Source organism: Cynocephalus volans, chromosome 10 (assembly GCF_027409185.1).
Source record: "Cynocephalus volans isolate mCynVol1 chromosome 10, mCynVol1.pri, whole genome shotgun sequence".
Lineage (NCBI taxonomy): Eukaryota > Metazoa > Chordata > Mammalia > Dermoptera > Cynocephalidae > Cynocephalus > Cynocephalus volans.
The window spans coordinates 60,928,277-60,954,131 of record NC_084469.1 but is presented as its reverse complement, the minus strand read 5'-3'; the positions used below and the strand labels follow the sequence as shown (position 1 = coordinate 60,954,131).

Sequence of the window (25,855 nt, the reverse complement as noted above, 5' to 3'; positions counted from 1 at the left end):
AGAAAATTATGTTAAGTGAAATAAGCCAGGCGCAGAGGGAAAAATACCACATATCCCCACTCATAAGTGTGAGCTAAGAGAGAAAGAAGGAAGGAAAGAAAAACCACACTGTTGTGTTGGACTTGCAGGAGCAAACAGACCTAGGTTTGGTGGGGTGGGAGTGGGGGAGAGGGTTAGGGAGAGGTCGGGTGGGAGACATGAGGAATAGCTGCAAACTGAGGTGTTGGGCATGCTAATAGTATTGATCTGATCATCCCATCTCAGGCACAAATGCTGACAGCTCTGAGCCCATCAATACATATGATCAATAAAAAACAAAACAAACAAAAAAAAATCTGCTTCTTGTATGAATTCTTTGATGTTGAATAAGATGTAAGCTGTGGCTAAAAGTACCACTAAAATTATGATAACTATAGGATTTCCTCCAATGTGCATTCTCTGGTTTTGTGTAAAGGTTGAGCAACAACTGAATGCCTTTCTACATTTACTGAATTTGTATATCCGTTACTAGCAGCCTTCTCCCAATTATAAAATTATAAGATTCTTGTAAAAATTCTTCAGTTTGAATGACTACTAAAGAGCTTTTCACATGGACTACATTTAGAGCCGTTTCTCTCCAAAATGAATCCTCTACTGTTGAGAAAGCTCTGAGATATTTGGCAAAAAAACATATATACCCTTGGACTGGTAATTCCAGTCCTATTGTAAAATCAACAGAAATTCATACATACACACATACTAAAAGACATAAGCAAAAATATTTATAGCAGTGTTTTTATTATAACACAAAATTATAAAAAATACAAATATCCATCAATAGGATAGATAAAGAGCAGTATATTCTTAAAATGGAATAGTATACCAAATGAAAGTGAATTACACTACTGCCACATGCAATAATGTACAAATCTTAAAAATGTTAAAATAAGCAAGACACAAAAGAATTCATGATATATGATAAAATATATACATATATAATGTTTAAAAACGTGCAAAACTACTTTACGACATTATAAGCAAGGGAAATGGTAATCTTTAGGGAAGCAACCGCTAACTACTTTTTATTACACAGAGCACAATGAGAAATATAGTTCATAGCTATTTTCTCTGTCTTACAATAACTTTTTACTTTGCCTCTGCATGTATTTCATATTTTTTAAAAAATAAACTATTTGAGCCACTAGGAGCAGCTGAAACTTTAAAAATTAGCTTCATAGCTGATAAAGTTCGATAATAATGATCATACCCATATAATGTGCTAGTAAACAGTAAATAGTTCTGTGATATGGTACTTTAAATTAATAACTATTATTACACTTGTGGTTAAAATTACATTAACATGTTAAGCATGCTTTTCTTTTTAAAACTAAAGGTCTACCATAACTTGTAAAGGCTTCACAAAGAAATCACATCATTTATTGCATTTCAATGTTTTCTCCCTTGTGAGTTCTCTGATGGACAATAAGATTTCTCTTATAACTGAAGGACTTACTGCACTCATTACAAACATAGGGTTTCTCACCTGTGTGAGTTCTCTGATGTACAATGAGATTTGTCTTCTGGCGGAAGCACTTGCCACATTCATTACATTTATAGGGTTTTTCTCCTGTATGAGTTCTTTGATGATGAATGAGATATGACTTCCTACTAAAGGCTTTCCCACACTGAGGACATTCATAGGATTTCTGTCCTGTATGTATTTTCTGATGTACTGTGAGGGTTGCTTTCTGGCGAAAGGACTTCCCACATTCACTACAGATATAGGGTTTCTCCCCGGTATGGATTCTCTGATGTAGATTGAGATTTGTCTTCTGACTGAATGATTTCCCACATTCATTACATTCATATGGTTTCTCTCCTGTGTGAGTTCTGTGATGATCAATGAGGTATGACTTCATTCTAAAGGCCTTCCCACAGTGAGGACATTCATAAGATTTCTCCCCTGTGTGTGTTCTCTGATGTGCTACGAGGGTTGTCTTCTGGCGGAATGACTTCCCACATTCATTACAAATATACGGTTTCTCCTCATTATGAGTTTTCTCATGAAGAGCAAGTGTTGTCTTCTGGGAGAAGGATTTCCCACATTCATTACAAATATAGGGCTTCTCCCCTGTATGAGTTCGCTGATGTACAGTAAGGTTTGCCTTCTGGTGAAAGGACTTTCCACATTCTTTACAAATGTAGGGTTTCTCCCCTGTATGAATTCTCTGATGTAGAGAGAGTGTTGTCTTCTGGCGGAAAGACTTCCCGCAGTCATTACATTCATACGGTTTCTCTCCTGTGTGAGTTCTCTGATGACGGATGAGGTGTGACTTCAATCTGAAGGCATTCCTACACTGTGGACATTCATATGATTTCTCCCCTGTATGTGTTCTCTGATGATCAGTGAGGGCTGTCTTTAGGCGGAAAGACTTACCACATTCATTACAAACAAAGGGTTTCTCTCCTGTGTGAGTTCTCTGATGATCAACAAGATATGACTTCCTTCTAAATGCATTTCCACAGTGATGACATTGATAGGGTTTTTCCTCTGTGTGAATTCCCTGATGCAGAATCAACACTGACTTCCTGCAGAAGGATTTCCCACATTCAGTGCATGTATGTTTTTTTTCAGTATTGGTTGCTCTTCTCTTTTTATTATATACAGATGAGTTTTCCCCTCTGTAAGCTCTATTGTGTGTAATTAAGCCTCCCCTTTTAAGGAATGATTTCCCACAGTCATTATATCCAAATGACAGTGCTGGAGTTTCCACCTTCTGATACTGCATAAGAACTTCATTATGACTGAAAGCCCTGCCACTTTGATTACGGGATTTGACTTCTGGATGAGCTGTCTGTTGCTTAGTATTGAGGAGTGATTTCCCATGTCCATTATACTCACTAAGTCTTTTTCTTGAAGGACTTAAATTATTGATGATTAATTCTGAAACATTTTTCAAAATCTTTCCATGAGTGTCATATTCAGGAGGTAGATTTTTTGAATTAACAGGGTTTTTGCTTAGTGTGAATGTCTTTTCATATACATTACTCTTCTCCTTAAGCATTTTTTTGTGGTTTATGCTTACTACTGTTCTACAGTACTTATCTTGGTGTTCCTTGAATTTCACTAAAAAGTCTTCAGCTTTCCAGTTTTCTTCTAGAAAAGAATATAATTAATAACAATTTGTGAATATTCATACATTTGCTATGAAAAGGAACTGGAACTGTATTAGGATCTACTATATGAGGCCAAAAATGACCCAGGACAAATTACCCACTGCCTGGAAAAAAAAGAAAAACCTAAACAAAAACTAGAACCTAAAGAAAAACTCTGCTTCAGTGTGGAAAAGGATGAAAAAATAAGCAATATACACCACTAATACCTTTTGCATCTTGCACCATAACTTCATGGAGGAAGTGAAACAAACCATGACGTCAAAGAATGGTGAAAGAGGGACTGATGGCTGGATGAAGAGATTCAGAGACAATGGAGTGAACTTATTAAGGGCATTAAACTGCTAGGGACAAGAAAAATTAGTAGAAATGTATGTTCAGGGGAAATATTACAGAAAGGATTACTTTTGGAGGACACAGATTGCCTATACTTTTATATACACATATCTACTGTTAAAACACTTCAAGTTGTTCCACCCACCTCTTCCTTCTATGTAACCATTATTGGCTAATTAGTCTTTTTAAGTATCAGTTAATTTCCTAGTATTTAGAAAAACAATCCTATATTCTATGCTATAATTCTCCATTTAGCTGGGAATCAATTTTTTTTTTGAGGGAGAAGTAGGAAAATAATTCCAACACAAACATTAAAACAGACCAGAGTATATTCAATGGCTATATTCAGATTGTTGCTAAATCAATTCTTTTAGAATTATTCAATAACAAAACTCTCATGATCATCAATTATAACTAATCTTTTCAGTCACTGACCTACTTTTTCAGGTTGAGGGAAAGACTGGCTCAAGTCTTTTCCCAATGCAGTAACATTCTTTCACTCCAGTTTTTCATACAGTGGACCACAAAGACCAGATTGCCCAATCTGGTCCTAGATCACTCATTAACTTTAACCTTCATTTCTCTTATAAATTTATAGCTATATATGACTTTATTTTGCCGATATCCACATCTAATGGAACAATGTTAAAGCTAGGCTCAAAAATCTATTTTTTCCTTGAGTCCGTTATCCCCAATACTAACATATACAAGGAATTTCTCCTAAAAACAAAACTTTACAGGCCGACCCCGTAGCTCACTCGGGAGAGTGCAGAGCTGGGAGCGCAGTGATGCTCGCGCCGCGGGTTCGGATCCTATATAGGGATGGCCGGTGCACTCACTGGCTGAGCACGGTGCAGGCGACACCAAGCCAAGGGTTGCAATACCCTTACCGGTCACAAAAAAGGACAAAACAAAACAAACAAACAACAACAACCACAAAAACCACAAAACTTTACGTCACCTAGATTTTTCATAATCACACAAGTTTTCAAGGTTGTCCACACACCCATAACAAGGAATTTTTGCCTCAGTTAGGCCTAGCATTTATTGCCCTAAAAATACCTTACTTATTCCTAATCACAAACCTGTGCTCATGTACTTTTAATCAATTAGCTTGCCTTCCAGTCTTATTTCTACTCATATTTAGAGCACCTTCAAGGAAATTCTACCATTTCATGATCTCAAAAACCCTTCACATATCTCCCCCACCACTTTAAGCTCTATTTCTTTAAAACTTCAATATAATTATGGTCTCAAAAGATCATTTAAACAAATCTTTTAAGAACCTTGCACTTTGACATTAATATTTCGTGCAGACTTCATAGTAATCCTTTCTCAAAGAAAGGAATACTTTACTGGTTTTCTTCTTTGAACCCTTCTGAGTTTACATTATCACTGTGTATCATACAGATGTTATCTGGAGAATACAACCACTTCAGTCAGACTCTACAGGGATATAACCTCAGTAGGTATATCTAAAAGGAACTTACCAGTACATTTCCTCTGAATGAATGAAAAAATCTCTCTCCTACATAGCTTCACAAATAATTACTGCAGTAACTGCTGAATACCTAAATGTTATATACTACAATAAAGAAGAATTGCACAGAATCTTATCTTTGGAGGAAAGAATCCTCAAGCATAAACTATATACAATCAGGCATCAAATTATATGATCACATCCAAGAGAGAGGGGTGTGTGTGTGTGTGTTTTATAGTCAGTAGGTAGCACAGGAACTTAGAAAAAGTAGAAATAATGTGGAATAATCAGGGAATAATTCATGGAGAAGAGATACTCAGACTTAACTCAAAAGATACATAGTATACAGAATGGAGAGCACAACACGATGAAAAATACCTATATGATGACAAACCCTACATTTATGGAGAACATTTAGGAGACTAGATCAAGTAGAAATTAGCAAGAGTTTTCTGCAAAAGATAGTTGAAAAGACCAGATGAGGGCTTATTGTGGTAATCCCTGAAAGAAGAGGAATTTTAATTTCATATAATACCTAATAAAAAATACAGAACAAGTGATAACATATCTTGTTAGGAAAGTAACAAAATAAATTAAATGAATTAGGACAAAAAGTATAATAAGCCAAATTATAATTAGGGTAATGAAGACATGTATAAGATAGTTGTTATACTGTATGATGCAAGTGAGAAATGAGAATATGAGACGATGTCCATATATTTCAGGCTGATAAACATAAAACAAATTGTGAACAGATCCACAAGAAATGATGACAGAAAGAGGAGACTCAAGCTGATGTCATGGTAAGAACAAAATATTTAGAAATAGATAATGGGAAAGAATTTAGAGCTGGGAAAGTATTAATTTTTATTCCTGACATATTGTCACAAAATACGTAGTATGTTAGGGGGTTGGCTGATTAGCTCATTTGATATTTGGTTAGAGTACAGTGTTATAAAACCAAAGTGGGGGTTTGGATCCTCATACCAGCCAACCACCTCCACCAAAAAAAAAAAAAAAAAAAAAATAGGTGAGATGATAGACTGTAGTACTCCTAAGGGACCAGAGCAAAGGTAGGAGAAATGAGCTGAGTATGCTGATGTTAGAGCCATCTACATAAAACAAAGAGCTTAAGTTCTGAGAATGGATCAATTATTATAATTTAAAGGCTGATCCCTTGAGGACAAATTATAGAAATAAGCTTGAGAATCTAGTGAAACAGTATACATTTAAAAAAAATAAAATCTGTGTGATTATGTGCCAGGCATTGTTCAGGCAATATTTCCACAGTGGGGAAGAAAAGAGAACAAGTTGTTAATAATCACTGAAGGATTCAGAATAGGAATGAGTTGTTGTTTTACCCAACCAAGGGTTGATTTCAGGAAATGATAACCAGCCACACAAAATAAACCACAAAAGTTTAATGGAAGAAAATGATGACTGTAGAATTATCAGACTGGGCTGAGGCAAGTAAGTTATAAAATTAACAGCTAAGTTTGTGGTGAGAAAGGAGATTTAGACAGTGCAGAAAATAAATCAGAGGTATTAAGAAGGAAATGTGAAGGAAGAAAATGGTAAGTAATTAAGGAGAGGAACATTAACCAAGAATTTTCTCTTTTTTAAAGACAGATTTAAGAATGCCTACAAGAAAAGAAATCTATCATAATGACAAGAAGATAAGGACTGAGAAAAGGAAACACAAATCAAGAAAAAAAAATGTCTAAAAGAAAGAAGGCTGACAGTACATTCTGAGTAAGTTAAGAATGGCAAATATCTTTGATAACATCAGGCAAACTAGGAAAGAATGTATTTGGGAAGAGTGATATTTAAAAGTCTTGTTTTAAGTTTTATGGGCATTAAGGTCATTTCGAAAGTTAGGAGCCTTTAAAAAGACACTCTTAAAGCATTTCAAAGGTAGCACCCAACATCTGACCCCTTTAAAATTTACTTTCCGCTAGATTTCATCTGCCTGAGATATAGATACTCACCCAAGCAGGTATCACCTGCAAATGATGTCCATGGCTCTTCTCCTCGTTCCAGCTTGAGGATCACATCGGGTTTGGTCATGTGACACCCTGATAAGAAAAAGTAAGACTTGACTTAAGTTGGTTGGGCTTAATGAGTAAGTTACGCATTCAGTACAGCAAATTAAGAAACTTATTAGTGTAACAGTAAACTTAGCACCTTGCCATAGACAAGTGAAGACACATAATCATCAAAAGCACTTTATCACCTCTTTTTCCTGAAGTTCAAGATTATACATACTTTAGGCACTTTGAAAGAAAATGCATGCTATTGAAAGTTTCAAAGAGAATTTTTCTTACCCACAGAAATGAGGTGGTAATAGTTTTCCAACATCACATCCATGTACAGTGTCTTCTGAGCAGGATCCAGGTGCTGCCACTCTTCCTGAGTAAAGTCCACAGTTACATCTTTGAATGACACTGATCCCTGGAATAAATTAAAATTGTAATCAGAAAAGGTTGACTAAATATTGGGGACTACTTCTGACACTGCTCCTTTGGGACATTCATATGAAAACCTATAAAGAAAGACTATCATTTTTCCTGTTTTGTGATTTACATTGTGGAGGAAAGAAAAATCAAGGTAGAAATACCTGCCACTGAATTTCTTAATAACACATTCTAAAAATATTTACTGTGAAGTCACTTTATGCCCAAAACCTGTATTACTTTACTGGGGGGTTAAGAGAAACAAAACACTGTCCCTGCTCATGGAAAGTTACAGTTCCAGAAGAATGTAACACAAACCTGCAAGAAAGTGTTACAGGTACAACACAGAAGTATGTACATTATACAGCGTATCACAAAGGTAGAACAATTTCTCAGGCTTCACTAAGGAGGTAAATTTTTTCCCCTTCAAGATAAATGTGTTATATAAGAAGAAAATAGTTTTAAAATGCATGGTGGATAATGACGCAAGCAATTCTAAGATCTCCCACAAACATCTAGCCATCTAAAATGGAGAGATAAATCATTCTGCCTATATACAAACAAGCTAGTTATTAGAGGGTGACCTTAGGATTTCAGGTTGTCTTCAAACTGAAATCTCAATGTTCTCTGTATGAAAAACCTGAGATCAGATGCCATGTAAGGAAAGTGCTATTTACCCAGTAAACCCAAAAAAGCAAATGGAAAATAAATAAATAAATAAATAAAAATAAAATGCATAGTAGGTTTTTCAACATCCAGCAGTAACAAAGTGCACTGATGAAAAACATTCCATTAGATAATATAACAAAATCTAGACACAAAACATAATAAAAAATGAAGAAAAGGCTCTGGAAAGCAGTGAAAGCAGGCAGAAATTGGAGGAGGGCCTATCCCTGAAGGCTAGCAACTGCAAGGGTAAGAATTATAGATTTTGTGGTTTTTTGCATCAGGGTACCTGAAACCCTGCAGATCTTGAGGCAGAAAACCACAGTTTACTTCCTCAAAGGTAAGAGAAGACAGAATTTAGGGCTGGCAGATGAGCTGGAAATTTAGTTTAATTCTGGAAATGAGAGAACTACAGAAAAGATGAGACTCCATATCTGAGTACAAATTCTGCCCAAACCCTTGGCTGATAGCTGAACTATGCATGTGTTGCAGAGATCACAGATGGCTTAGCAAAAAGCAGACAGAAAGAAACTAGAAAAGAGTGTTAAAACATAGAAATGCACCTAGTGAGATTCTAAGACTTCTTCTTGACTGATGGCAATTCAAAACTTGTTCACAGCTCAGGCAAAAGAAAACTGAACACTGGACTGAAGTGTCAGAGAATGGGGCTTACAAAGCAGCAGAAAGTGTAGGAGATGAAACCCTGTAAACAAGAGAATTGTAGAAAGTAAGTCCTAAAGTCTAAGTATAAACACTCATCAATTCCTTGACTGACAACTAAAGTACATGAACACAAGGGAAAAACTATCTGCCCTCAGGGATCCAGGGTAAAAAGCAGCAGCTAGAAGCTTAAAGAATCGAGAGGATATAATAGCACTTCATGTTGAGGTGGCAGACAAAATTTGAGGTTTTATTCCAAGCAAGTTAACTGCCTACTAGAAAAACAAAAACAAAAATAATAATCCTCAGAAAAATACAACAGACCTAACAGAATTCAGATAATATATTATTTATGGTATCCAGCTTTCCACCAAAAATTACTAGACATGCAAACAAAACAAAAAGGGGTGAGGGGAATAGAACCTATATTCACAAAAGACAGTCAAAGAAACTAATTCCTAGTGGATTTTGCCAAAAAAGGCTTCAAAGCATAACAATGAATATGCTAATAATAATAATAATAAAAAAGGCTTCAAAGCAACTGTTCTAAATGTGTTCAAAGACATAATGGAAAACCTAGTATGGAATCTCAAAATGTAAACTACAAAAAAGCACCAAATGAAAATTCGAGAGTTGGAAAGCACAATAACTGAAATGAAAAATTCACTAGATAGGCTCAACAGCAAAGCAGAAAAAGAAAGAAGAAGAATCAGTAACATTGTATACAGAAAGACAAGGGGAGATAAAAGGGAGAGAAAAAGAGTATGGAAAATTTTTACAGAAATAATAGCCTAACACATCCAAATTTAGCAAAACTAAATAACTTACAAATTCAAAGAGCTTAATAAGTCCCAAAAGGATAAAAACCAAAGAAAACCACACTTAGCCAAATCCTAATCAAACTGCTAAAAGCCAAAGAAAATGTCAAACCAAAATTCTATATCCAGCACAATTACCTATTAAAAATAAAGGCAACAAAAAGATATTTTCAAATAAAACCTGAGAGAATTCATCACTAGTAGGATAGCACCATCAAAAATACTAGTAAGGGGCTGGCCAGGAGCTCACTTGGGAGGGCATGGTGTTGATAATCCCTGTACCAGCCAGCTGCCAAAAACAACAACAACAAAATACTAATAAGGAAATTCTTCAGGCTAAAGGTCAAAACACAGGATGATAACTAAGGTCTTTAGGAAGGAATGAAGAGGATGAGAAGTTATACATAAAAGACTATAACTATTCCTTTCTTCTTTAAAAGATGTGACTGTTTCAAGCAGCAGTTGGTGAATATCATCTGCTATTGTAGCATGAAATCAACCATAGACAATATGTAAATAAATGAGCAAAACCATGTTTTAATAAAACTTGTTTATGGACACTGAAATTCGAATTTCATAAAATTTTTGTATTAGAAATATTTTTCAGGGGCTGGCCCGTGGCTCACTTGGGTGAGTGCGGTGCTGATAACACCAAGGCCATGGGTTTGGATCCCTCTATAGGGATGGCTGGTTGGCTCACTTAGGAGAGCATAGTGCTGACAACACCAAGTCAAGGGTTAAGATCCCCTTACTGGTCATCTTTAAAAAAAAGAAAAAAAAATTTTTTTTTCATTTGAAGTTTTTCAAACATTTCAAACATAAAACCATTCTCACCTTACAAATCATACAAAAAACAGGCAGCAGGCTGGATGTGGGCAGTGAAACTATTCTGCATGACACTATTCTGTATGATACTATAATGGTGGATACATGTCATTACACATTTGTCAGAACCCATAGAATATACGATATCAAGAGTGATCCTTATTGTAAACTATGGAGTTTGGGTAATAATAATGTGTCAATGTAGGTTCATTGATTGTAAAAAATGCACCAGTCTAGGATGGGATGTTGATAGTGGGGAAGCCTGTGCATGTATGTAGAGAGTATATGGGAACTTTCTGCATTTTTTGCTCAATTTTGCGACGCTCCTACCGCGGGTTCGGATCCTATATAGGACTAACCAGTGCACTCACTGGCTGAGTGCCGGTCACGAAAAAACGACCAAAAAAAATAAATAAATAAAAAAGAAATAAAAGGAAAAAACAAACGGGTTAGGCAGTCAGGAAACAAATAGCAAAATGGCCACACTGAATCCAAATATACCTTTAATTGTATTGAATGTAAATGGACTAAACACTCCAATAAGAAGACAGAGATATTAGAATGTCTAAACAAGCAAAACTCAAATATATTCTGTGTATGAGAGACATTTTAAATACCAAAGGCACGCATAGGCTGAAAGTAAAAGGATGGAAAAAAATATATAAACACTAAGCCTGGGAAAGCCAAAGTAGCTATGGTAATATCAGACAAAACAGATTTCAAGTTGAGGAGTATCACCATTAGAGACAAAGAGGGACATTCATAATAATATGTGAGTAAAGATATCAGGAAAATGTTACAATCTCAAATGTATAACCACCGACCTAATAACAGAGTTTCAAAATACATGAAGCAAAACTTGACAAAACTGAAATGAGATTTTTAAAAGTTCAAAATCATGGTTGATAAAAATTAATATGTTTGTCAGTAACTGAAAGAAACAAACCAAAGGAGGAAACAATCTGTAAAGATTTAGAGTATCTAGAGAATACTATCAACCATCTAAACCCACTTGACTTTTATAAAAAACCACTTTCAATGACTTCACAACACATATTCTTTTCAAGAGCAAACATAAACAAGTCTCAATCGATTAAAAACAAATCTTATGGAATATGTTCTCTGATAACAATGCAACTAAATTAGATGTCACTAAAAATAAGATATTTAGACAAGTCCCAAATGTTTGGAAATAAAACAACACACCTCCTAGTTATGAATTTTGGGTCAAAAAATAATCAAAAAGGAAATAAAGTATTTTGAACTAAATAGAAATAGATCAAAATTTACAGATGTGATTAAAGTAGGCTTAAAGAGAAAAGTGTAAATTTAAATGCTTATATTAGAGAACAAGAAACCTCTGAAATCAATCATTTGAATTTCTATTTTAAGAGGCTTAAAAAAAGAGTAAATTAAACCCAAAGCAAGTAGAAGGAAATAGTAAAATGAAAAAAATCAGTGAAACAGAAAATGAATAAACATAGGGAAAAGTCAACAAAACCTAAAGCCAGATCCTTGAAAGTGCCATTAAAGTTGAAAAGCCTCTAGTTAGATGAATTAAGAAATAAAGGAGGATATAAAAAATGACTACTGTTGGATCCCACAGATATTAAATGGATAACAAGGGAAGATTAAGAACAAATAAAAGGCAATAAATTAGGTAAGGTAGATGAAAAAAACATATATTTTCACTTGAAAAAAAAATGTTACCGAAAGAACAAGAAAATCTGAAACCTTAAACTATTAAATATATTCATTTGCAATTTTAAAAGTTCCTACAAAGATTTTTCCATGCCCAGAAGACTTCAAGGTAAATTCTATCAGACATTTAAGAATTAATGAAAACACTACATTCACTCTTTTTGGAAAATAGAAAACTGGGTAATGCTTTCCAACTCATTTAATGAGGTGAGTATTTTACTGTTACCAGAACCTGAAAAAGATATTAAGAGAAAATTACAGACCAATATCTATGATGAATACAAATATGAAAAAAGTTAACAAAATATCAGCAAAATTGAGTAAGGTGATATATAAAAAGCATAACACATCACAATCAAGTGGAGTTTATCCCTGAAATGCAAGGTTGGTATGAAAATTAATAATGTAATCAATCGTAATATCACAATAAAGTAAGAAAACTTTATGATCATCTCAATAGATGAAGAAAAAGTATTAGACAAAATTCAGTATTTGCTCATGATAAAAATTCTCAACAAATTAGGAATAGAATTTCCTCAACCTGATGACATGCAACTACAAAAGACAGCTAACATCATACTTAATAGTGAAAGACTGTTATCCCCATAAGATCTAGACTAAGACAAGCATCTATGCTCTTACCAATTCTATTCGATGCTGTATTGAAGATCCTAGATAGGGCATATGAATGAAAGAAATAAAAGGCATACAGATTGGAGGAGAAAAGGGCAAGCTGTATTTACAGATTACATGATCATGTGTAGAAAGTACTAAGGGTTCTTCAAAAAAGAATACTACAAAAAAGTGAATTTAGCTAGAATACAGCACACAAAGTAAAAATACAAAAATCATTTTTATTTTATTTAATTAATTTATTTATTTATTCATTTTTAAAAGATGACCGGTAAGGGGATCTTAACCCTTGACTTGGTGTTGTCAGCACCACGCTCACCCAGTGAGCCAACCGGCCATCCCTATATGGGATCCGAACCCGTGGCCTTGGTGTTATCAGCACCACACTCTCCCAAGTGAGCCACAGGCCGGCCCCCATTTTTATTTTTATATATTAACAATAAGCAATTGGAAATTCCATTAAAGAATAAAATTAACAAAGAACTATTTACAAGACCTGTTGTGAAGGTTAATTCTAGGTGTCAACCTGATTAGATTAAGGAATGCCCAGAAACCTGGTAAAGCTCTTTTTAGGTATGTCCATGAGGGTGTTTCCAGAAGAGTTTAGCATGAGAGCCTGAGTGAACTGGGTGGGAACGACTGGCCATCAATATGGGCAGGAACCACCTAATCTGCTGAGGGCCTGGAGAGAATTAAAAAACGTAGAAAAAAGGGAAAGCTCTCTCTCTAGCCGCTGGAGCTGGGATACACTTTTCTCTCCTGTCTGTGGACATTAGAGCTTGAGACTCTTCAGCTTTTGGGTTACAGGACTTACATCAAGGACACTATTAGCTTCCCTGGTTTTGAGGCCTTTGGACTTGGACTGAGCCATGCTGCTGGCATCCAGTTTGCAGACAGCGTATCGTGGGACTTTTCAGCTCAGGACAATCACCTGAGCTAATTCTCCTAATAAATCCCCTCACATAAATTTATAATATATCTGATTGATTCTGTCTCTTTGGAGAACCCTGACTAATACACCTGTACACTGAAAACTACAAAATACTGCTGAGAGAAATTTAAAAGACCTAAATAAATGGGGAGATATACTATGTCCATAGAACGGAAGACTTATTGCTAACATATCAATTGTCTCCAACCGATCTATAAAGTCTTCATAAACCCAATCACAATCCAAGTAGGTGCTTTTGCAGAGATTGCCAAGTTGATTCTGAAGTACACATGAAAATGTAAAACACTGAGAATATCTAAAACAAGTGAAAAAGACAAAGTTGGACGAGTCACTTTATCTGATTCCAGGATTTACTATAAATCTACATTAATCAAGACTGTGATATTGGTGAAAGGATAAATATACAGATCAACGAAACAGACTACAGAAATACACCTGTGCATATATGGTCAATTGTCAACAAAAGCTCCAGGATAATCCCATACAGATAACATGTCTTTTCACAAATGACTCTGAAAAAACTGGATATGGATATTCATGGAAAAAAAAAAAAAAAGAACTTCAACTCATATCTTATCGAACACAAAATAATTAAATCAAAATGAGTATTACACTTAAACAGGGAATCTAAAACTATAATACTTATACAGTAAACAAAGAATTAAATATTTACAAATTTGGTGTATGCAAAGATTTCCAAAGTAGGACACTAAAACTTGAATCATAAAATTGAAAAAAATGGATAAATTGGATTTCATAAAATTAAAACTTCAACTTTGAAAGATACCATTAAGAAAATAAAAAATCAAGTCATAAACTAAGAAAAGATATTCATAATACTTTTACTTGATAAAAGACTTGTATGTAGAAAATATAAAGAACACAAGAGTAAGAAGACAACCAACCCAATTAAAAATTTGCAAAAGATCTGAAAAACTCAGAAAAGAAGATATATAAATGACAAATAAGCAAAATAAAATTGTCCACCATCCTCAGTCCTATCAGAGAAATGAAAATTAAAACAATGATAACATACCATTATACACCCACCAGAATAACTAAAATTAAAGCATGACCATCTGAAGTGCTAGTGAGGATATGGAGCTACTAGAACTCTGATACATTAATAGTAGGAATATAAAATGGCATGCCTGCTTTGCATAATAGTATGGCAGTTTCCTATAAAATTAAACACACATTTTCTACACAACCTACAGATTTCACACCTAGACATTTATCCAAAAGAAATAAAAACGTAAGTCTACACAAATGTTCATAGGCACTTCATTCAAAACAGTCAAAAACTAGAAAATAAAAGTCTATGGAAAGATGACTAGATTAACAAATTGTGGTATCCTCATACACTGGAATACTACTCAGTAATACAAAGGATGTACTAATATACAGAACTACAAATGAATTTCAAAAATATTATGTTGAGTTAAATAAACCAACTCCCCAAAAAGTGCATATTCTATGGTTCTGTTTATATGAAATTCTAAAAGAGGCAAAACTAATTTATAGTGGCAGAAGCAGATACATGATTACTGATGGCTAGGGGTGACAATGAAGCAAAGGATTATATGGGAGCATGAGGAAACTCTTAGAATAATGAAATTTTGTAATCTTGATTGTTGCGATTACAAAGAGGTATATACTTTTGAAGTTAATTAACTATACACTTAAAATGAGTGTTTTATTGTATGTTAATTATACCTCAGTAAAGTTGGTTAAAAAATAATGGGAAGGTTTAGGGGTCTACTTCAAAAATGGCAGAGTAGCTCTTATTTGACTAATGTACTGCAGATTACAAACTATAAACTCTGGATAAAATATAAAAATCTAAAGACACTGCAAAGTGTCCCAAACAAACAGAAACTGGAGGGAAGATTCTATACTTGGAAGAACAGAAGAACAATGGGATAATTACCAAGGTATACTCCTTTTAGCCTGAGGGGAGGTCCCAAGTAGATATCATGTGTGAGAAGTGAAATTCAAGTGGAAACCCATGGTCTTATTGGCTTGAAGATGCCAAAGACAGTTCAGGGGAACAACAGCTGGAAGGAGGTGGGGAAATCCCATAAAGACGAAAGCTGGAGTCTGAAGGGACCCCAAGGACTTTGGCTGACACCTCAATTAGACGTGCATGGGCCAGAATCCAAGCAGCCAGGTCAAAAGCAAAGAAAATAAAGTAGGAATTTAAGCTGCCACCCAAAATAAGGGAGAGTCTGAAGTTTGAGTACAGTCAACTGCCCAACAAAACAAAGCAAGTCAATAGTCCTGACTTCCATTTTTATGCCAGAAGAATTAACTGTTATGAAAAATTCCCTACTGCCATAAACAACTAAAAATCTGTAAAAAATATATTAAACAATGCTTGAAGAACTGATCAGCTGACAGCATAGAATGGTGATCCTTGCAAGACGGGAGCAAAGAAAGCCCCCAGTTTACTGCCTAGAAACATTTTCTAGGCCAAAGCACAGGGAAGGGGAACATAAAGAGCCTGGCAATCTCCCTGAGCTGAAGAAACAGATTAGAGTTTGGGGAGTCTAAGATGACTAGAACTGTGAGCAAGAGAGAGAGAGAAACACACACACACACACACACACACACACACACACACACACACACGGATAGAGACAGACACAGACAGAGACATTTGGGAACAGTTTGCACTCCCACCAGCCAGAGTAGAAAGACCTGATAATACACAGGTTTTGGGCAGAGCAAAGATTGGCAAACTGTTTCTACAGAAGGCCAGACAGTAAGTATCTCAGCCTTTGTGGGCCAAGTGGTCCCTGTTTCAACTACTCTGCAGTTGCAGTGTGAAAGCAGCCACAGACAGTATGTAAATGAGTGAAACTGTGTTCCAATACCTAACGAAACCAGGCAGAAGACTGGATCTGGCCCTTGGGCTAGGGGTTGTCAAACTTAGTAATGGGACTAAATAAGCCCTAGACCAAATGCTGCTCTTGACCTACAGTAATAAAAGCTTAAAAGCAAGCCTCAAAAGCATCAAAATGATCTGAAATAAATTAATTATTTAAAGGAACATAACAAAATTCATTATCCAGCAATTTAACGTTCAAGTAAAAAATTTCCAACCATGCAAAGAAGCAGAAAAATAGGACTCATACTCAGGAGGAAAAAAAAAAAAGATCAAAAGAAACAGATCCAGGGCCGGCCCGTGGCTCACTCGGGAGAGTGCGGTGCTGATAACACCAAGGCTGCGGGTTCGGATCCCATATAGGGATGGCCGGTTGGCTCACTGGGTGAGCGTGGTGCTGACAACACCAAGTCAAGGGTTAAGATCCCCTGACCGGTCATCTTTTTAAAAAAAAAAAAAAAAAAAAAAAACAGATCCAAAAATGACAGAGGTGATAGATTTAGCAAACAAGGACGTTATAGGAGGTATTAGAAATATGCTCCATAAGCTCAAGAATGTGGAGGAAAATATGAACATGATGAGAGAAATGGAAGATATAAAAAGGATCAAACAGAACTTCTAGAGAAGAAAAATATGATGAGAAAAAGACAATGGATGGTAGTAACAACAGATTAGACATCAAAGAAGGAAAGATCAGTGAACTCAAAAAGAAAGCAATGTAAGCTATCCAATATGCTTTCACAACTAGCTGCATTCCCAATAAACTTTATTTACAAAATAAGGTGTCAGGCCTGATTTAGCCCATAGGTAAGTTTGCCAATCCCTGGCCTAGAGCAACCACTAAAAAAAAAAAAAAAAAAAAAAAGATGTGTTTCTATAAGTGAATAATAGGAGAAAAATGTAATCATAAAAAGAAAAAGTTTCTCAATCCAAAAGAAGGCAAGAAAAGTGAAAAAAGGAACAACGACAACAAAAAAAAGGAGAAACAGGAAAAAATAGCAAGATATATTTAAACTCAACTATGTTGATAATTACATTATATGGATGAAAAATTGTAATTAAAAAGAATGTCAAATTGGAGGAAAAAAGACCAAACTGTATACCATCTGTACTCTTATTATAAATATAAAACATAGGTAGGTTAAAGTAAAAAGGATAGAAAATAGATATGCCATATGCTATGATTTGAATGTGTCCCTTCCAAAATTCAGGTGTTGTCAATGTGATAGTATTAAGAAGTGGTGCCATCAAGAGCTGATTTGGTCATAATTCCCATCATGAATGTGATTAAGGATAAAAAAGGCTTCATGCAGTGTTTGACTTCCTTGTACTTCCACCTTCCTTCATGTGAGGAAACAGCATTCCTCCTCTCTGGAAGATGCAGCATCAGGCTGGAAGCAGAAAGCAGCCCTCACCAAACAACCAAACCTGTTGGAGCCTTGATCTTGGACTTCCAGACTGTGAGAAAATAAGTTTATGTTCTTTATAAATTACCCAGTCTCAAGTATTGTTATAAGCAGTACTAATGGACTAAGACACCATACAGTAATGAGAAAGTTAGAATAGCTATAAAAATATTAAACAAAATAGATTTCTGAACAAAGAATGTTATCAGAGATTAAGTGAGGCATTTCATAATAATAGAGGGGGTCAATGAGTGAGAGGACATAGCAATACTTGAACTAAGTATGAATATCGCTACAAACTACATAAAGTAAAAACTGATATAACAAAGGAAAAATAAACAAAGCCACAATTATAACAGAAGATTTCAACTTTCTTCTCTCAGTCATTGCTATAACAAGTTTACTGAAAATCACTAAGGATACAGAAAACTTTACCAATACAATCAACCAATTTAACCCTCAATGATATTTAAAGAATACATTCCCAAACGTCAGAATATGAATTGTTTACTAGGGCACAGAGAACATGCACTAAGTTAAACTATACTCTGTGCTACAAAAGAAGTCTCCATAATTTAAGATGATTGAAATCATATAGAAATGTTCTCTGATTGCAACAGAATTAAACTAATAATCAGTAACAGAAAGATATCTGGAATACAGCCAAATATTTGGAAATTAAACACACTTTTAAATAACCAAAGGGCCAAAAAACCAAAATCATGAGGGAAATTAGAAAATATTTTCAGCTGAATGAAAATAAAAATGCAAAATGTCAAAATTTGTTGGAGGCCACTTAAAGAGTGCTTATAGGGATATTTATGGGAATAAAAGCTTCTATTAGAAAAAAAGAAACATCTTAAGTCAATGATATAAGCTTGCTACTATACTAGACTAAGAAAAGAAGAGGTAATTAAACCCAAAGTAACAAAAAGGAAAGAAAATAAAGAGCAGAAATGGGAAAAAAAAAAAAAAAAAACAATGGAGGAAATCAATGAAACCAAAAGCTGGTACTTTGAAAAGATCAACGAAATTGATAAACTTAGGCGGGGGTGGGGGGGTGGGGGGTGGGAGTGAGAGGTACATATTACCAATAACAGGAAAGAAAGAGGGGCATTGTTACAGATTGTACAAACATCAAAAGATAAAAAGAGTACATTTTTAACAATAATATGCCAATACATTATACAACTTACATGAAATGAACAGATTCCCTGATAGACAGAAACTACAAAAGCTCACTGAATGAAAAAATTGATAATCTGAATAGCCCTAACTCTATCCCAAAAGCTACTAATTAAACATCTTCCAACAAAAAAAATCCCCAGACTCATAAAAAAAAAATTGATAATCTGAATAGCCCTAGTTCTATTAAAGAAACTGCTAAACATCTTCACAAAATGAAATCTCTAGAGTCAGATGACTTCACTGGTGAATTCTAACAAACATTTAAGGAAGAAATAATACAAATTTTATACAAATTCTTTTTGAAAACAGTAAGAGGAGAGTATACTTCCCAACTTTTTTTATGATGCAGCACTAGCCTGATATAAAATAGAAAAACTATAGTCCAAGTCTTTTATGAACCACAGACAAAAGAATCCTTAACAATGTATTAGCAAATTCATCAAGCAATATATAAAAAAGTATATCATGACCAAATGGAGTTTACCCTACAACTAAGTTTGTTTAACATTTCAAAAATCAATCAATATAATTCACCATAGTAATAGAAAAAAGAAAAAGCCATGTAATGTGAAAAACCAAAAGATGCAGGAAAACTTTTAACAAAATTCAACACAAAAACTGTCAGCAAATTAGAACTTCTTAAACTTGATTTAAAAAACCCCTATAGCTAATATATTTAATAATGAAAGGCTGAATGCTTTTCACCTAAGTCAGGAAAAAGGCAAGACTGTGTGTTCTTACAGCTTCTAGTCAACATTGTACTGGAGGTTCTAGACAATATAGTAAGGCAAGGCAGAAATAAAAGAAATACAGACTGGAAAGCAAGAAGGTAAACAGTCATTTTTCACATGTGACAGTACTGTCCATGTAGAAAGTCCTCAGGAATCTACAAAAAATTTACTAGAACAAGAGAGTTTCTTAGTTTAGAATAAGAGAAAGGTTGCAAGTCAATATACAAAAATCTATTGCATTTTCATATGCTAGCAATAAGCAATGAGAAATCGAAATAAAAATGAAACCATTTACAACAGCATTAAAAAAAGAAATACTTACGGATTAATATTAAAAAATACTTGCAAGACTAGTACATTGAAAACAACATTACTTAGAGAATTTACAGAAAATCAAAAAATTGAAATAAAAGATGTGCATCATGTTCATGAACTAGAAAACTGTATTATCAGTAATGATCATCATTCTTGACTTTAAACTGTTTATGGGCACTCTAATGTTCCTCTTCTCTAATGGACTGTCTTTAAACATATCTCTAAGGTGCAATGGGTCTGATGCTATGAGCATTAAGATGGGGAGTTATTGTTTAATGTTATTAGTACAGAGTTTCCATTTGAGATGATGAAAAAAAGTTCTGAAAACAGTAATGGTTACACAACATTGTGCATGTGTTTAATAGCACGGAATTATACATTTAAAAATGGTTAAAATGGTAAATTTTATGTTATATGTATTTTGCCACAATAAAAAGTTTAAAAAGTACAAGAAACACAAAGATATGTAAGCAAGCACTAGGGTGAGTACTCGGAGAACCTGCAAAGAAATGAAGATGTTAAATGGGAAGGCACCTAAATAAAAATGGTATCAGTGGGGATGGAGGGAACTGTGGTATGAAGAATAGGATTTGCCACTAAATGGTTTTGCAGTAGAAGAGAGACATTTAACTCACGTTAGCTGTATTAGCAAATGGGTAGGGGCTGGGCCCATAAGCAGATTGGGGAAAAAAAAGAAAAAAAATGGGATGGGAGAAGGAGATGCTGGGGTAAACCTCAGACATGTATATGAAATATCTGTGGAACATGCAGGTAGTGACATCTAGCTGGAGCCTGGATATATGGTTTTGACTCTCAGGATGGAGGTTTATGATCAAAATTATTTGAGCATCATTAGAATAATAGTGGTAGATTGTCAATAGGAAACAGGACACTGTAAAGAGAAGAGAACCAATACAGAATCTGGAGAACATCAGTATTTAAGAGCTCTAGATATAAAGATGAATTTTCTGAATGAAACAGGAAACAGTAGTGTCTTTGAAACCGAAAGCAGAACATCTCATAGTTCAGTATGGTGGTTTATGCATCTATACTTACTTCTGCATCCAAATATAAAATTAGAAGAAATTTAAAAACAGGGATAAATCTATAACACCATTAGTATACTGGGAAAGATGTTATTGGAAGCCTACAGACTTTTAGGAATTGTTAACAGCGGTGAGAACAGAAGAATCAGATAGGAGAAATGCAGGATTCCTCTTACTAACAGCAATCTATCAATTTCACCTCCATCTTAACTCAGGTCTATGGATGAAAGAAAGGCTTACATCATTTTTATTTAAACAAGACAGGTTCATTCAGTAACATATTATCATTTAATTCAAGGAAGTGCATTTGTGTCCCTGCATAGCTTCTGGGAGAAGACTGAGAAAGGAGATGGTGAATGATATACCCACTTAATGTGTGAACATCGGTTAAAATTAGGAGCATTTGTGGAAGTTAGAGGCTTACCTGACCAATACGGGAAGAAATGGGGACCAGATTCCTTAAGGGAGGATAGGAGAATTTAGGACAACAAAGGCAAATGCCCAGATATTCTTAAAAAGGGCTTTCTAAAAGGAGAGAGGAACCATCACCTCACCTGAGCCATGGTTTTGAGATTTGCAAGAGATGACCAGTCTTTCCTTTGAGCTCCTCTTTAGAAAAGGGGTAGTTCCTAAGAAGGCAAAGCCAAGACAAAAAAGAAAAAACAAAAAAGCTTCATGAGACCACACATGCTTTAAAGCTCTCTTATGACTTACAACTCAATTAAAATAGCCTCCATTTTCCTCATATTGGTCTTTGTTCACTCTGGATATCCCACATAATAGAGGAGGCAATGAACTAGACAAATCCTGTTTTGTCCCCAAAGCCAGAGATAGAGGTTCTTAGGGCAGCAGGATGGATTTTGGGCAAGCTCCTCTCCCCTCAAACACCACCTTTTCTCTCCTAATCAGCCTATTGTTATTAACTACTTCCAAGCTGCTCTACATTAAGATTGTAATATTTATACTATCACCAGCAATATATGAGAATACCTGTCACCTCATACCCTCAAGAATACTACTGATACAAACTTTCTTTAAAAAATAGGGTCAGAAAGCACCTGCAGGTCTTGAACACAAGCACTGGGTTTAGATGATAAGAAGTCTGACCTGAGGAAGTAACCACTTGAGCTAAAGTCAACTCAGATAAAAACTAACTTTTTTATGGCTGCCTATCTAATAAGTGTAAACTGTGGTTCTAAGTTTTTAGATTTCTTATTATGAGTGAAGATAAGCTTCTTTTCATAAGTCTAAAAAAAACTTAAGTTTCTCGTCTGTGAACAGTCTCGTAACTCATTTCATTTTTCTATTAGGTTATTTTTATCTTCTGGATTGGTATTAGATCTTTTTCAAAGGAAGGTAATTACTCCTTTATCTGTGGTATGTTACAAATAACTTTGTATAGTTTCTCATTTATCTTTTTGTTTTTCCCTTGCAAAAATACAATTTAAAAAATTATTTGGCCATCTAATCTAGTACCACCAGGTTATTCAATAATCTGTATTTCCTCCACTCATCAAACTTGCCATCTTTATCATATCCTTTATATATCTGAGTAGATCTATGCTTTATATTTAGTTCCACTGATCTGTTTAACTAATTGAAAGGATATTACAGTTATTTTTAGTATCTACTATGGCTAACTCCCCCCTGATTGTTTTTCTTTTTCAGAATTTCTGGTTTGTTTGTTTTCTAAGAACTTTAGAAAGTTCAAAAATTTTACTGAAATTTTAATGGAACTGCATGAAATGTTAGGGAGCTTTGACATTTTATTATGTTGTGTCTTCCTGTCCTTTTACTGGTCTTAATTTTTAAAAATGCTTTTTTTTAACACCCCATACAATTAATAGTCGCTTCCTTTGTATCTCATATTTTTGATGACCATTGTAAATTAAATATGTTTTTCCATAGAATTTTCTGATACACACATATACAAAAACCTATTGATTTGTTAATGTTTTTTCCAGGAACCCTCTTGATTTTCTAGCCGTTGTCAGTATTCTTTTTTTTTTTCCCCCTTAACAGTACAACCACCTATAAAGAAATACTGTTCATTTTTAACAGGATGGTAATTTCAAAATCTTTCTGCCTTAGCTGATGTCCCAAAGATGGTGAGTGGAACAAAACTCTAAGTCCCTCATTCTAAAAAAGGGTCTTGTAAAGCTGCTGACTGTGAAGTTCTACTACCATTAATTTAACTCCCACCTCAAGAGCCGGGAGAGGGGAATGTCTCTTTAAAAGAGTAAATTATTTTTAGAACATTGTTTTCCAGGAAGAAGAAAAGTGGATGCTTCTTGGTTCCTCATAACAAACAAGGAGCCCTTCAGACCCTGATGCCACTAGGAACCAAAGCAGCGAGAGAATTCTTGGCAAAAATGTACATGTTAACAGGAGTGGGGAGGGCAAAGTAACTGGGGTTGCTAACTCTCACCTGAGTGCCAGATGAGAATCCCATCGAAGGAGGCTGCCTGGGTTGGCTTGGATCCTATCCAAGAGGACTGACGGGACAAACGGCAAGACCCACAAGAGTGGGTGGACCACTGCATGCCCATAGGAATCACTGAGGAGGCAGCTGGAGAAAATGCTATTCCAATGAGAAGGGAAGTGTATTTGGAGGTTCCCCGGCAGCAGATTCTCTCAGAAGGTAAGAGAGGACTTACACTAAGTTATACTGGTACCACTCACGTTAGCCTCTTCTTGTCCCTGACTTCTGTACTCTTTCCCAGCTCCCATTCCATTCCAGCTGGAGACTACCTATAGGGAATGAAGAGAAGACAAAATAGAGGTTGGGGAATTAGAGAAGAAACCAATTACATACCCTTTCACACTGCAGGCTTCCACTAGGATGGAGAAAGTTTTTGCTTTTAAAACTAGTTTGAAAAGTTTGATTTCTACAGTGAACATTTTATTTAGCCAAATAAATTTAATAAGACTGATCTTGTGTTTAAATGTTCAACAGATTTTTTTTATCCTAAGAGTGTCTGAAGAAATTATTGAACCTCCTGGGAATTCATCCAGCAGAAGGAAAAATAAATTCACCCAAATAGAAATTTGAGAATTGCAGTTATGAGACAAAGTTTTTGTGTGAATGCTCTCAATGGTGTTCCACTCATTTCAATATTAGTCAATATGGGGTTTCCCAATATAAAATCGTATCACCTGAAAATTATTCTACCTCCTCCTCTCCATTTAAAAAATCCCTACATATTTTACTTGTCTAATTGCTACAGAGTCAAATTCTACAGGCATATAAAATGGCCAATATTCAGAGAATCTAAATACGTATCTAACTAGTCAGCAACCAGTTAGTTGCTCAAGCACTCCATCTCAGTCACACAATGAGCCACAATAAAGTCATCATGGATTGTGCACACAAAATACTTCAAAAATTAGACATATTCAGAGTTGTATCACCCACTAGATACATAATCCCATGGGCTCCATGTCATGCACAATCTCACAGAGCTCATAACATACTTCTGCACAAAGTAACAAAATTTGACTCACAATCCTCTCACTGTCGCCTCTCCAAAGTCGCAGTCTCAAACACAAATCGACTCGCACCAAATTTAAAACTTAGACGCAGAGACCCTATCACTTTCATGGACAATCGGCTCCTCAACGTCACATGGAGTATACATTCGCCCCCTCCAACCCCCCCGCAACACACACAAGGACAGGCACAAAAAGCCACACAAACTGAGCGCATGTTGTATGCCAGGCTGCGCTCCGGGCGCTGGGGTTTCCTCGCGGGGACTAAAAACAGATAAAAAAAAATCCTGCCCTTGCCGAGCTCACACCCACCTTGGGCTCCCGATTCTCTTCTCGGGGCTCTCCGGCCCGCGCTCCCGGTTGCTTCCTTTGCCTAGTTTATCGCTCTTCTCCTCGCCTTCTCCGGGGCCCAGACTCTTCGCTTTCCTCCTCGGCCTTCTCGGTCCAGGTTTCCTTTTCCCTCCTTGCTTTCCCCAGTCCAGGTTCCCGCCTCCCTCCTCGACCCTCCCAACAAGTCTCACCATCACCCGCCTCCTCCTCGTCCGGAGTACCCACCAGCCTCACCGTCGCTCGCGGGCCAGCAGTCTGCGCCTGCGTACTCTCGCGCGGACTATACCTCCCAGGTGTCTTCGCGGCGCTCTCCTTGGTGCCACCGGCTACGCACGCCTTCCCGACATCCGGGGTTTTCCGGCCTCGGACTACATTCCCCACAGGATCCCGGGTCGTTTTCGGACTTTGATGTCTGGTTCCCTTTCCAAGCCCTCATAGCTGTCTGGCTCCGAGTGGTGACCCGCCTGGGTGCGGGAGTCGCTCACAGAGAAGAAGCACAGAGCTCTCAGGGATCGGACAGAGCGTGCGGAGCCCGGAGCTCAGACCCGTGCATACTCGTGTACGTGTGTGAGTGTTTGTGGCCGTGACGAGGTGGGGTGTGTGTGTGTGTGTGTGCGGTGATGAGGCCGTGACAGGTGCGTGATTGTGCTCGTGTGTGTGTACCTGCGCGGATAAGGGACCTTTTGGGTGACTGTGGTTGGCTGTGATGTGCGGTGTGTGACATCATCCATCGTATGACAGAGCTGTGTGATGGAAGAGGCTTTTAATTCAGTGACTTTGACTGCA

General features: G+C 35.9%; 1 protein-coding gene across 4 annotated transcripts; it reads right to left on the bottom strand.

The window, feature by feature from the left end:
• Window positions 1-1,011: 1,011 nt before the first annotated feature.
• ZNF567 (zinc finger protein 567) lies at window positions 1,012-25,222 on the bottom strand. 4 transcript variants are annotated; one of them, XM_063109082.1, is made up of 6 exons: window positions 25,052-25,222; window positions 23,908-24,001; window positions 21,805-21,879; window positions 7,294-7,420; window positions 6,958-7,044; window positions 1,012-3,136 (listed from the first exon to the last, which is right to left on the bottom strand). In XM_063109082.1, the coding sequence occupies exons 3-6, from the start codon at window positions 21,811-21,813 to the stop codon at window positions 1,416-1,418; spliced, it is 1,944 nt and encodes a 647-aa protein (XP_062965152.1). In that variant the 5' UTR covers window positions 21,814-21,879; window positions 23,908-24,001; window positions 25,052-25,222; the 3' UTR covers window positions 1,012-1,415. The 4 variants fall into 4 exon arrangements, with proteins under 4 accessions (XP_062965152.1, XP_062965153.1, XP_062965154.1 ...); XM_063109083.1 differs by having other exon boundaries at window positions 23,933-24,001; XM_063109084.1 differs by lacking the exons at window positions 23,908-24,001; window positions 25,052-25,222 and adding an exon at window positions 23,679-23,876.
• Window positions 25,223-25,855: the final 633 nt, after the last annotated feature.

What these genes read in the sequence shown, in the direction of transcription:
- ZNF567 (XM_063109082.1), bottom strand. An exon ending in TTACCACCTCATTTCTGTGG is followed by an intron (nt 7,045 to 7,293) that starts GTAAGAAAAATT and finishes TTTTCTTATCAG; the next exon opens with GGTGTCACATGACCAAACCC. An exon ending in TGCAGGTGATACCTGCTTGG is followed by an intron (nt 3,137 to 6,957) that starts GTGAGTATCTAT and finishes ATTCTTTTCTAG; the next exon opens with AAGAAAACTGGAAAGCTGAA.